Here is a 14,846-nt window from a genome sequence, read left to right as displayed (position 1 = left end):
CGGGTGGGGGATGGGGCTCGTACTTATTGTTGGCATGATGTTTGGATGGGAGATCTTCCACTTGTTGTTTCTTTTCATAGGGTTTTTGCTTTGGATAACCACCGTACTTCTATAGTCAAAGACCGTATTTCCTTTGGCTGGGATTTGCATAATTTTAGACGGTTGCCCTGGGGGGAGGGGGGGGGGGGGGGTATTGAGCAGACCCAGTGGGATTCTTTTCTACATTTGATGCAGGTTGCTCAACTTTCTGCAATCCCGGACAAATTAGGGTGGTCTCTGGACACCTCTGATATCTTCTCGGTTTCTTCGGCTCGTTCTTATATGGATAGTGGTTTGATTACTTTGGGTGATATAGTCACAAGATGGAATAATTAGGTTCCCATTAAATTCAATATTCTAATTTGGAGGTTGCAACTTTAGAGTATTCCCATGAGAGGGAGATTATCTTCCATAGGTATTATTGTGGCGACGATCATGTGTTCGATTTTCTCTTGTACAATGGAGACTATTGATCATCTTTTTTCTAGATGTTTTGATATTATGGATATTTGGAGTCGTATTTCTATTTGGTGGGGTCTACGTATTCCAAATTAGATCTCTATGCAGTCTTTACTTTCCTGGTCTAATGTGGTGAATATGAAGGGAGGACAAAGAAAGTTCTTTGATGCAATTGTGTTGACTATGTTTTGGTGCATTTGGAGTTTTTAAAATTCACCATCTTTGGAACGGTTATCCCAAAAAAGTCTTTATTATTTGATAATGATGTAGACAAGACTTTCTTTTGGGTCTCTAATAAATATAGTAAAGCTAAGTTAGTTTGGACTATTTGACTTCATAATTTAGCTTCAACTATAACTCATGTAATTTCTTTTTCTAACTTCTTGCTAGTTTAATATAATTTATTTCGTTCCAAAAAAAGTTTCTAAGGAACAATTGTTTTAGTAGTCTATAAAAATAAGATACACAATTATAAAGAAAAGAAATAAGAAAACCAAAGTTTATTATTAAACAAACAATTTATACGTAGCGAACTATGAAAAGAAATAAGAAAACAAAAGATTATTATTAAACAAACAATTTATAGTTAGCGAACTATACTTGCACATTGGCATGTGACATGAGTAGAGGGTCACTTCGCTGCAAATGTCTGCAAGAGTAAAAAAATATATACATATGTTACAAGAAAAATAAAAGAAACACCAATAAATATAATGTATCTTAGTTTTCTTATGTAATTAAAAGAGAACTAATCCTTCCTAATAAATAAAAATCTTTTTGCCACATGTCATATTCTCATTTATTTTGTCACATGTAATTTTATGGTTATTTTAAATAAATTTTTATTTTATATGTCATTTTATGGTTTTTTTCATTTTATTAGATTTTAGATAGCATTTATATTCAATAATAAATACATATCAATTTCATTAATGAATTTTCTTTTTAATTTCAAAAGTACAAAATTAAAGATTCATTAGTTTCTTTATTTATTTATCTAAATTATTTGTTTAAATTTAAAAGAGAAAAAAATACTTTAACTTTTATAATTCAATATTTTCTTACTTTTCTTATAAATTCATACTTTTCAAAATGTTTATAATTTTATATTTAGTTTTTTTAAATAAACATATGTAATACATGAGTATCACACCTAGTCACATAATTAGTGACTAACCCATATTCGCATTTCATCCACCAACCACACTGAGAATTATTTATATAAAAGGGAAATCTTCAGTTTTAATATTTTAGGTCAGTTTAAGGTTTTAATCCTTAAATTTATTTTTTAAACAAAAAAATCCTGCATATCAAATTTTATACAATAATATGTCATTTTATGTTAAAAAAATAAAATCTATTTGGTTAATTTGAACAAAATATGAAATAATCAAAACTTTTATATTAAAAAAATAAAAGTTAAAATTAAACCATAAAGTAATCCAAAATACGGAGAATTTATTGAAGATTTCCCAAAACTAAAATAAATATAATTCTACTAGGACTATGACCTCCACTTAAATATCAATAAAATTACTTTAGGCCTTACTATATACTGTGCATGTTACTTTCATGAAACGTGAAATGTTTTCCCATTTAAGTTACTATCAATTCAAGAAATTTAGTAATGAAGAACATACCAAGGTGACATCGAAATTCGACAAAACGATTGACATAAAAGTTATTTCCACGAGACATGATATATATTATTTGCAACATAATTCTGTATGCAAGGTTCATATACAAGATGTTTACAGATTATATATGCATATATGCATACAAGCTTAATTAGTTCTTTTATAGATTGCTGAATGATGATGGTAGGCTTGTTTTAATTACCAGCCTAGCTAGCATGAACAGAAGAATTATCTCAAGTAGGGATTTTTAAACCACATTTGAATAAGGAAGAAGAGGAATTAATTCATCGGTATATATAAATTAATGCTAATCAATTCAACATATATGCATCAACATAGTCGTGATCTCACATTTACCATATATATATATTTGTATATGCATGACTGCGAAAAATTAATTAACCGGGTTTCTTGTAGGACTTACATGTCATTGCCATTGAATATGATAAGAGAAGCAGGCTGATCGGGCAATAGGCAGAACAATTGCCAAACTACGTATACACATAGAGTAATGCTGTGAAAATTCCAGATTAAACATTAGCCATATGTGTCACACTATAATATGGAATGAGTTCAAATATATGATTAAGGGAATTTACGTTAGCAAATATATATAGCTCATCGCCTCATCGTAAACACTTAGGTGATAAAAAACAAATTTGACTTGGATCGAACAATTAAATACTCACCTCCCAAAACATAGATGTAGGATTATCCACAAGGAAGCTATTATCCAACTTGATTCTTTGTACGCTATCCACACCTTAAATAGTATCCACTCTTCTTGTTAAACAAAAAAAAAGAGGAACAAGAAGTTCCAACAATGTTTAAGAGTTGCATATTGCAGCATGTGGTAGCTAGATAGATCGATTTACAATTTAAATTCTTTATTTTAAATGCATCAAAAGCCTAAAAATTGGAATCGTGAAACATCGATCATATATGAATTAATCGAATGAGAATGAAAGCGACTGGTTTCGTATTAAGCTGCAAATGTGTATGTCAAAAATGCGACTATCACTCTATGAATGGACAAATTATTTTAAAGACATATTATATCAAATAACAAGTTTTTCTTAAAGCAAAATAAATGATCAACGAAAAAGTATATCATTAAGTTAGACATACCGATAACATCACAGCATGGACATAGAGGTCAGTCATGTTTGTTAAGAAGCACCTGTTTTCGTATATTATTTATTAATGTCCTCTTTACATTGCTTATGAAGGAGAAGCATAATTAAAGATTGAAGATTTTTTTACGTACTTTGAGAATGATTCAGCATAGGATCCAGATATATCTTTAATAAGCGTGTAAATCAAAGCTCCCAGTGTCAAACATGCTAGTGTAGAAAACATTACTCTTGCAGTTACAACAGAAATCCCCGAGGTGTGTTCCCTAAGCAAAATATATAAATACAAAATACACGTAAATATCTTTACAATATGTTTGATATGATTAATGATGCAATGATCAGTGATAAAAATCAAAGAAAAATAATCCCAGTTTCTCTTATTGAAACCGGAGATATTGTTAAAAGGTAATATATAAGAAAGCAAGTAAATGATGATTTACAGTGGTCAATTGAAAAGAGAACATGGAGAAATAAATAATTAGTGTAACTCAAAAAACATTTACGTACACTTTTCGTTTCAATCGTAAAAGGTTTACATTTTAATTAAAGACACTAATGGAGCTCAATACATATAAATATGATGGATCCAGTAATGCCCATATATTGCTATTTTACGGGTCAAATAATATCATACTTTAATCTTACCTTTTATGACGTCTCACTAACACAAAATATAACGGATTTGTTGAAGATTCTTCACGTGATAACTTGAAGAACTGTACAAGGACGTATCCAACGCTAAGAAGGCTGTAGAGGGTAGTATATATGATATGTAAAAATTCTATCATTATAACGAAAACAAAAAAGACATATTATTTGGAAGTGGCTGCATATTTATTAGGGTTATCGGCACACATAATCTGCTCCATGAAGGCTAGTTTGCAAACTTAAAAGTGAATATAAGAAGAACTATTCTTAGGGATAATGTTATAAAAACCCTTAAAATTTTCAGGAATTTACGGTTTTACCCTTTGACAGAATTTTTGTTCATTTATACCGCAAACTTGTAAGAAAAATTTCGGTTTATACCGGCCCATTTTACAGGTTAAGCCGGTAATTAACCTGAATAGCTGCCATGACACCTAGACGATGAGTTGGATGGACTCGGTAACATGCCAGACACGTGGCAGTGACATGCCAGACACGTGGCGGAGAGTTGTTATATTACTTCACCGAATCCATCCAACTCATCGTCCACGTGTCTTGCCAACTGCAAATTCCTGAAAAACTTTAGGGTTTTTGTGATATTATCTCTTATTCTTAATATACACATGCAAAGTTTTAATTAAATCAGAGGTAGCTTCCACTTAAAGAAGATAGGGAATTAAGAAAAAGCATGATTCTGAATTTGCTGCAAACCTAGAGCCATATACAACCAAAATCATTTTCCCATTAATAGTTTAAATGGGTTCATGTCATTTAGGATTACATCATCCACAATGCATAGTTCAATGGTAGAGTTAAATGGGGTGACATGTCTAATTGGCATTCAATGGATTAAACCCTACCATTATAAGATGCCATGTTGACATTCAATGAATATGTCTTTAATTATTAAATATATCTTAAATTAGATTTAACTTATAAATATATTTCATTGAACTTTATAGAGTTTAATGCATTGTAGGAAAACTTTGGTAGAGTTGTATGGAGAGTAAAACGATAATCTGTCAATCCATTAAACTCTAATGAGTTTAATGTATTATGGATGCCCTTAACAACTTTCACTCTATTTATTATTATTATTATTATTATTATTATTATTATTATTATTATTATTATAAAGCAAGACGAGAATACTGTAATGAGTTCAATGCATTGTGGATGTCAATTTTTATTGCATTTATTATTTTACTAGTTTATAACCAGTGAGAATCACTATTATATTTTTTTTAAACTTCATAATAAAAACTCATAATTATTAATCAATTCTTTTAAATAAATTATTAATTAAGAGATATACTAAAATTTTAAAGTTATTATAACTTCAAATTTAACATAGAATTAGAAAAAGTGAATTTCATTTTTAAACTTATTTGCCTAATATATAATATAATTAGAAAAAGCATATTTGATTTTGAAGTGATTACATGTGACATAATATTAATGAGAAATTGTATTAAAATGACATATGACAAATATTTTTGGACAACAAGACTTGAACTCATGACCTCTCAAATGAGAGAATCCCTCCTTACTACTAGGCAAAAGACCATTTGGTACATTATGTGTTCATCCATTTATGAACTTTACTCTTTTACTTCACATATAAACTACGGATACGAGATACAACTGGAAAATGACCATAGTCTTTGGACAAACTTAGCTTTCATAAGAAGTGACCTTTGAAGATCTGATCATATGTTTGAAATTAAAAATGTAAGTAATATTAATTCTTAAGAGACTTGACCATCATGCAAGTTGCAATAGGTTCGCTCAATTGATTATGAAATTGATCAAGTTTTTGAATAAAGGATAGTCCTTGTGGTGTAACAAATATTAGAACTTTAGTCTTCGCTAATGGTTTCTGATACTAATGGTTCTGTTGGTTTCTAAACTTTCACGAATGATCCCTAACTCCCTATGGCTTCTAAACTTGCACGAATGGTCTCTATGGTTTCTAAAACTTACACAAATAGTCTCTAAACTACATAAAACAACTGATTTTCCCTTTTTTAATTTTTTTAATATTTTTTAGTAAATTTAGTTATTAATATTAAAAAAAACCCCTACCCACCCCACCCCACACTGCTCTCCCCCCTCCTTTTGGTATTTGTTTCCTTCACTTTTCTTTTCTCTCCCTTTCGCCTCTTTTCCTCACCAATAACCACCGTCTCCATCCACCACCACCACTACAAGTATGGAAAGAACAATAGTCTTTCCAATTCTTCTTGTTTTTTTTGACATCTTAATATTTTATTTAAAAAGTTAACAAAAAGTTAACATATAATCACAAAGGAATGGAATGAATTGGGTTTGATAACCACACATTCCGACTAATAGAAAGCTTCTTATTTCTAAAAACAAACCAATAATAGAAAGCTTCTTTCCGATTCTTCTTCTTACCAGCGAAATACAAAAAAATCACATTTCTCCATAACTTCACTATCACCCTTATTCCGTCGTCCAACCACAATAATCACAACTTCAAAACAGCATCAATACCACCCTCATTCATTTCAACCACCAATATTTTATCTTCTTCACCCACCATCACCCTCATTCACCCTCTCCTCAAGCAACTAAGATCATGACCATGCCTTCCCTGTCTTGACGCTAGAAACATCTGTTTAGACCAACATCATCCACCTGCCAAACCACCTGACTACAACTAGACTTGGGAAAATCCATCTTTATCTGATTTTTTGATTGACATCAGAAAATACAAACCTTTTGACATGTTACTTGCATCGTAGATACCAACCCACCTGCAATTTTCATGTTCATTACCATCTCCCCAACAATATCAACGTTGAAACCCACCATTGGCATACACATACAAATTAAAAAGGGGTGCCCTATTATTGATCTATAGTGAGTCAGAAAGTAGGAGGGTAATTGTGAGTTTCAATGGAGGGCAAGATATCTTGTATTTACTCGATTATGATCAAAATGATGAACAAAAGGCAAGAGTCCTCAGATTTACAACACATGTAAAGAATGGCGATGGTGGACTTTAGACGGTCGTAGTGGACGGTGGAGGGTTGCGTCGGAAGAGGAAGAAGGGTATATTAATTTAAGAGGTGGTTGATGGGATGGTGGAGGGTTTCCCCTTCTACCATTGGATTTCTCGACGTCATCATTGATCTGGACCAACATTGATCATTGAATATGGTCCAACCTCCTTTGATGCCTAGAATCTAAACTTCCCCCGTCTGTCATTGCAAATCTATGGGATTAAGTGGATGGATTTTGGCATCGGTGGGTTAGGTTAGATAGACACAAATATGTAATTTTGAGATTGGGGAGATCGAACACAAAAAAGGTGGGTGAAAGGAGTGTGGGTATGGGTACGAGTAAGGCTAAGGCTAAGGCTGGATGTTTTCTTATTTTATTTTCTCATTTTTTAAGCTAAAGTTAATTAAGGAAAAAAGAAAAGAAAAAAGAAAGGGTACGTATAAAAGATCTTTTATATGTCCGGGGGACCAACTATGCAAGAAATTGAAATCATGATGACCGTTAGTATAAAAAAGAATTAGTAAGAACCGAACCTTTGATAAACCATATAGACCATATATGTAATTTTGTTTTAAAAATATGTAAAATGATCATGTGTAACATGACATATAACATGACATATAACATCCACAAGTAATATATAATTAAAAACCCTTTAAAGAGGGCATTATAGCCCAAATATTCTAGTGAAATATAAAAATGAATCAAAGTTGTTAAACAATTCATAAGCTGAAAGAAGATTACCTTCCTAGAACATACATTGATACGGCGAAAATAGCTGCCTGGATCCAACTTGATTCCTTGTAGAAAACCCATGCCTAAAAATAACCGGTATACAACAAATTAATGTCAATTCACTTGATTAAAAAAGATGTGTACAAATGTATCCTAGTGAATGCAATTAATCATATATATATATATATATATATATATATATATATATATATATATACACCATGAAAAGTGGTCTAGGTTTACGCAGTGTGCATAAATAGACATAAGGTAAAGATTACGAGTTTCTAAAGTGATAGTGGGCAGACCGATCATCTCACTTAATGGATTGGTCATGTCATTCAACAACACATTGTATTAGCTAATTAAGACTAAAGGGATTAGGAGGCCCAAGGATGCCAAAATTAAGCTCATTGTGCTCCCAACGCGAAGAGAGAGAAGAGAGAGACAGTGGTAAAAGAAGGTTGTGATTGGTGTATCTAAAAGGTTTCGCCACCACTTCCCAAAAAATGTCAAGGAACATGCTATGCTAAACTGATCTGACACTGTGTTAAGATCACCACCACTCTTTATATCCTACTTAAGTGGTGACCTGTCGGATAAAATGAATCAACAATCAGCTCGAATTTTACAATTGTGGGTGGATATTCGGTTATTAGCGGTTGCGCTTTTTGAGTATTTGAAAGGATTTTCCATTCCTTTTGAATTGATTGTTTCCTTTTGCATTAGACTTATAAAACGTGTTGATAGAACTAATTCATTTTTTTAAATAACAAAATACTATTCTTGTGAGTTTTGAGCAATTCGATATCGTTTTCTTGTATTTCCTTTCTTTAATATTTTTTCTGCATCGTTTCACACACACACACACACTAGTTTGAGATGATCAGTAATAGCTGAGAACCACATGTTGAGTATGATTCTTTTTCAAATGAAAAACAAAGTTTGTCCTTCGGTTAATCCGCATCAAAAGTCTAAAGGAGAAAGAAGCATCAACTTAAACTTATAAACGATATGAACATTCATACGCCTATAACAGCAGGATATACGGAAAACTCCATCAGAATTGCTATCCCCCACCTGCAACAAATTTGACAATAAAATAAAATAAAATAACTCGTGGGGAAACTGATTAAGAAGCAAAACCATCAATAATTTACTTGAATCTTTAAACTTCTCTACCATATAATTTGACATTCATAACAATAAAATACAAGATTAATCGAGATAATTCTTGAAAACAAATCGGAGATAGAGAGTTCTCTACATTAAGCCTGTACTTTAATTAATAATAATAATAATTACCTGTCTCCAAAGTTGAAACAAGAAATAAAACCATCAATGGCGAATAGGTAAGCAAACGCAACTACCATCACACAAAACAATACCATCAACAACGCCCTCACTGCCACTCCCACGGCTGTTGTTGTCACCATTATTTCTCCGATGAATGTTGGAAGCACCTAAAGTTTTCGAGCCATGATAATTTAGAAGATGAATATATAGTAGCAATTTAGATAGGTATTTGTGTATTTTTAGTAAGGTTGTTGGTTTTTGGCTTCTTTTATAATTATGGCAATTGGAAACGAATTTTTGTGTGTATTTAATTTTGTTAATATTTTAAATTCCTATCACTTTGAAATATACTTTTGTAAAATGTCAAAAGATCATTGTAGAAGTAAAATAAGAACTTAAAAATATATATATCGCCAAAATGTTTTTTTAACTTATACCCATACTGATAGTCGAAGAAAAAAAAACATTTTCTTAAACTTATATATCTTCTATCGAAAAAAATAACTAAGACTATATAAATTTATTATTCTTTTAACATCTACCCATATTGATATTCGATTTTTTTTGGGATATAACGTAAAATATGAACCATATGCACATCGGTAGAAAATCAACTTCATTTGTGTATATATGCATATGATGCACATTTTATGTTAAAAAATCATTTTTCCTGAAAACATATGTGAGGTTGAATCCAAATATAGATTTTGTTATCTGGCTCATTCTCGTACGTATGTTCAATTTATTGTTGAATTTGTTTCTAAGTCATTAAATTTTCAACTGTCAACTTCTTCCAATTACCAATCTGCATTTAAACTATATTCTAAAAATAAAATGTATCACAAGGACCGAAGTACTGTAATCGATCAATATCTATTATTATTAAGTTGGTTTTTATTATTAAGACCATATTTAAAAGATACGATTTTCATTTGAGAAAAACATAAAACAGGTTAATCAAATTAACCAATTTTCAGAAGAGATTAGTCAAAAATCAGCAAAATACTTAAAATAGCCAATGATTTTGCAGATGAGTCAAAATTCAGCAAAATACTTTAAATAGCCGATGTAAAATCGTTAATCATAAATGAGCTTGGAAAAAATGAATTCAGGCTACAAAGATACTAACTGTTATAAGATATGGGCCGAGAAATGGGTCTAAGCGTATCCCCAATATAAACTTTTTTTTTTTTTTTAAATCATTTTCTCGTTTTTTTAGACCTTCATTTTGTATATACTAAGAAATTATCTCCAAAGAAATGACACAAGATGACAACAATCTACAAGATATAGTAAGTTTTTTCGTCATTTATATGTTTGATAGGTTTCATGTAGCATTTCATAAGTTTTTTGTAGTATTATAACTACAAATCAAATACTTTTCGCATATTACTTCAAAAAATCTCATATATACATTGAAAATAAAAGATTAATTTCTATGAATGCCATTTGGGAAAATCTCATATCTACAAGGTGAATCAGATATTTTTCACATATTTCGAAAATGTTATCTATGAAAATTTATGATTTTCAAGATAGAACTGAGTTTTTGCAAATGATATGTGAAAATATTTTATTTACATCATATATAGTAGGTATACCGTATACAGGAGCGTTGGTTATTATTTGTTACGAGGTTTATGACTTCTCAACATGACTGTAAGAATATACAACAATCTACTTTCTAGATGAAGTTTTGTGTTCCTTAAGGGTGAAAAAACAAATTATTTATCTTTCAAAGTCAAGTCACCACACTTTTAGATTGCATAGACTATTAGAGGAATGGCGGAAGACCAACACAACCAATTGTTATGCATTTTGTTTTGATTGAGGGGATCACTAGAGATTGTGGTGTCTTCCTTTGCATTTTCTAAAGCATTCGGTGTCAAGCCATCCTAAATATAATGACTCAAGATGAAGCACCAACTATGAGTTTTTGTTTTAGATTGGCTTATATTTTTTGGGGATCTTGTGCAAAATGTCTAACACGTATAAGTGTAACAATCGTATGGTGTCTTCCTTTGTTGATTACTTTTTATATTGTACCCACCAAGATACGTAAAAATTCATGAATGATAATTTTTTTTTTCATTACGTACTTAAATCAAAATAATATTTTGGAATAACCTTACAAACCCATTACACAACCATTACATTCATTACAAACTTAACTTCCATGGTTACTATTAGATGCATTTGATATGCATCTTTTAGCATATCTTTTCATTATTTTCCTATCATTTGCTAGCCTTTTCCCTTGTATTGTGATAAAATGTGTATTTATCATTATAATTACATAATGCCCCATACTACTCATTTTTGTTATGATTATGAAGGTAAATTAGATCAGAATGAGAATATGACAATTAGAGGATCCATTCGAGGATGCATTGGAGTTGAATTGGACATTGGAATTGATGATTGATGCTAAAGAGTGATCGAGAGCTATTTTAAGAGAAGAATGAAGTTCGTACTATGTAAAATTGGATTTACACGATCATGTATAGCTCCCAAGGATTATTTGCTACCTCTTTTTATGCATTTTGAAGACTTGAAGTAAAAATACAATCAACTCTCAAAAACATGAATGTGCTTTTGATTGTGTTTCTCGTATGCAATTTAATTGTACTCTAAAATCCTCAAAGACTCCCCAAGCTCAAAAATAATAGCGTGGTCAAGAAAACACAATTGTGTTTCTTACAAAACACAGTCGTATTATTGCTTTGAAGCCCAAAAATAGAAATATACTTCATTTATCTGGCTTTGGATGAGCGTTTAAGAAAAAATTGATGTCGTTTCTCAAAAACACAATCGTGGAATTGCCCGAGATCTGTATGCACCTACAAATAATGCATGTTTAGCTTTCTAACAACCTAACTTGGTTCTAAATAACTTTTTGGGGAATTTTTGAGGGTTTCCGGTGAAGATCGAAGATCCGAAGAATATGATTAAGTATGTTTCTTTTGTTAGTAAGATTTATTGTTCAGAGTTTATTTCCATCTTTTGTGATTTATTTTTAGCCATGTCCAACTAAAACCCTAGATTTCTGCTTCGCACCGACTCGAATTTTTATGGAAGTAATCATTAGGATTGAGTTTTGGTTGAGATTGCTGTTTAATTTGATCAGTTTCGTGTTTAACTGAATGTTTGATTTTGGTTTAATTTTTGTTGGCGACTTGAATTGGTATTTGATCATTCTAGTAAAATGGTTATTAGAATCTGTAATCGTTTTAAACAACCAGTAATAAGTAACAAATATTAAATTGGTTTTGTGTTAAGATTTAATTCTAATATAAACTGATTAAACAACTTTTTACGTTTCCGAGCTTTTGAGAAGTATTGAACTTTATTGAGAATTTTTAAATTGTTATAAATACTACTTTTGTAGATTAATTAAGAGTTTGTTTGGTTAACTTAGTAAAAAGTACAGTTTACATCAAGGATCATGTTTTCTTTAAACAATTCGATTAATGAAAATTAATAGAGCTTGTTAATGATTCCAATACTAGTATAGGCAGAACAAAATTCAAACAATCAAGTTGAAGGTTATTTGCATGAGTAGGAGAGACATTACGGAAATGAAATTGCATTTAATTATCTGAATTTTTATAAGTTATTTAGTTGTATTTTATTTAATATAAACTTACATTTAATACTACTTTTAATTATCAACCTCCGCATCCCCCCTCCCTTTTTTTAAAAAAACTTTTGTCAGACTAGTATGTGTCTTACACAAAAGGGCATAGACTTTAGGATGTGTCTTTGTGGATTCGACATTGCTTTCTTGTACTACCCCTTAGTGAAAGCAATAATTAATTTTTATACCCCTTTTTATTTGTTTAGGCGCTTACGAAACACTTAAAAAATTGGCACCGTTGTTGGGTGTACGGAACCACTGATTGTTTTATGCCAATATCCTCACGTACAACTACACCGATAGGGTTTGATCCAGAGATAGAGAAGACTGCGAGAAAACCGAACAAATGATTAAAACTACAAAAAATTCAAGCGGGTTCTCAACTTCATCACATTTTCTAACACTGTAGAAAACTGATCTACAAGGCAACCCCTTAAGGAACGAAATCGAACCTAAATTTTCATCCTACACTAAAGAATCATGATCTTCAACCTCCCACAGTAAACGATAAGCATAGTCATCATCGTCCGACATATCCAAAAATACCGAATCCTCCAACTTCGAACCTGAAACACTTGCTCACAAATCAACCATGAGTGACAGAGAAGGCGAAGATAGGAATCTCATACAGTAGGCTACACAAGAGGTCACTTAACAACCACTTTTTATTACTTTTCCTACTACCCAAAATTTCAAACTTAAATATTGGGTTGATGCACCTCTTCCTCACATTCTGAAGCCTTAAAAACAAATGCCTACATAAATTCCTCAGGGAATTTCATGTCGTCAATTTCGGAATAAATTCACACACCATAAAAGAAGATCATATAAAGTTACGCGCATTCCAATTTCCAGTGCATGACTCAACTAAAGAATAGGTTCTATGATCTCCTAACGGATTATATAACCACACGGACTGAGCACGCAAAATTATTCCTGAAAATGTTTTTCCCATAAACGATAGTTTCAAAACTTTGTAGAGAGATCCTCAGAATCAAGAAAGCAAAAAGGAAAGTTGTACACACCTATTAGGAACATTTTAAAAAGTTGCTTCTTCGATGAACGTAACATAGATTGAGTGATTATCTGTTATACCAGTGTTTCTGTGAAGGACTCACAACCATGGAAAGATATTTGATTAATGCTTAAAGAGGTGGATCTTTAGGAAATATGAGACCAATCCAAAGCTAGGCGTTAATTGGAAAACTGGCGATAGACTCGAAGTATTACGCAAATGAAGAAGAATGGTATACAGATCAACCAAGATGAATGAAAGAGATAAGAAATCCTTATATTGAAACACTTGTATTTGAATTGATGAAATTCGTTCTTCAGCTATTAAAAGATTAGGAAATCGAACCCAAAATTAAAGCTTGAAGAATATATTTGAAGAACGGGCACCCAAACAGACATATGCCTACTACTACAAGAAGATACTAAAGTTATCCAAGTTGTAGGAGGTTACCAAGGTCAACAACAACAATAGAGACAATTTGATCAACCTCGTAACAACCAAACTTGGGGATATAATCAGAACAACTTTCAGCAAAGTTCCCAACTAAACTTTTTGATGGGTTTTAGCCATAAGAACATCCTATGTGCTCATACAAACCCTAATGCTTGGATCTAGGTTTCTCTATTGTACATGCGATTCATTCAAGACTATAAACCCTAGATCTAGTATATGATAATCAATATAACATATAAATTAGGGTTTAGATCATACCTTGATTGTTATGTAGCAATAACAATCTCAAATCCTTCTGGTATTGACTTTAGAAAGCTTAGAGTCACAAATGCCACTCCTCTAATGGTTCACAAACACCAAGAGCAAGAGGATGAAGAAGAAAAGAGAAGGAGGCTGCTCAAAACGTGTGGAAACCCTAATCCACAAGTTCACCACGTTTTTGAGCCATAAGGGTCCTTTAAATAGAGAGGCTATTAGGGTTATCTAACAGGGAAACCCTAATTTGGATGTTTACGCCGTAAGCAACCCATGGACTCCTTCCTTAACAAGCATTGGACGATTTCTAATGGGTTTCCCCATAGAATATGTCCAACCTTATTTATAAGGTAATCCATAGCCTAATTGCAATTATCTTATAATTACAATTCCAGTCCCTTAAGTTTAATTAATCTCTTTTAGTCAAAAACTTAATTCTTATTAGTTCTTGACTAATATTAATTAAACAATATGATTTCTCCTTTAATATATTATTCTCATAATATATT

General features: G+C 31.5%; 1 protein-coding gene across 1 annotated transcript; it reads right to left on the bottom strand.

Annotated features, from left to right (window-relative positions):
- Positions 1–983: 983 nt before the first annotated feature.
- On the bottom strand, positions 984–9,143 carry LOC111921419 (uncharacterized). Its single transcript, XM_023917002.3, has 9 exons — positions 8,987–9,143; positions 8,710–8,761; positions 7,694–7,767; positions 3,917–4,018; positions 3,403–3,534; positions 3,264–3,315; positions 2,825–2,898; positions 2,560–2,649; positions 984–1,147 (listed from the first exon to the last, which is right to left on the bottom strand). The coding sequence occupies exons 1-9, from the start codon at positions 9,115–9,117 to the stop codon at positions 1,093–1,095; spliced, it is 762 nt and encodes a 253-aa protein (XP_023772770.1). The 5' UTR covers positions 9,118–9,143; the 3' UTR covers positions 984–1,092.
- Positions 9,144–14,846: the final 5,703 nt, after the last annotated feature.

This window comes from Lactuca sativa, chromosome 1, assembly GCF_002870075.4.
Source record: "Lactuca sativa cultivar Salinas chromosome 1, Lsat_Salinas_v11, whole genome shotgun sequence".
Lineage (NCBI taxonomy): Eukaryota > Viridiplantae > Streptophyta > Magnoliopsida > Asterales > Asteraceae > Lactuca > Lactuca sativa.
The sequence above is the reverse complement of the archived record's forward strand: the minus strand, read 5'-3'. Positions and strand labels throughout refer to the sequence as shown.

Bases quoted from the DNA above. Each gene is read 5' to 3' on its own strand.
- LOC111921419 (XM_023917002.3), bottom strand. From the start codon at position 9,117: ATGGTGACAACAACAGCCGTGGGAGTGGCAGTGAGGGCGTTGTTGATG. The intron at 4,019-7,693 runs GTAATCTTCTTT...TACCCTCTACAG, and splicing joins TCAATGTATGTTCTAGGAAG to CCTTCTTAGCGTTGGATACG. The intron at 2,899-3,263 runs GTATGTCTAACT...ATACTATTTAAG, and splicing joins TCCATGCTGTGATGTTATCG to GTGTGGATAGCGTACAAAGA.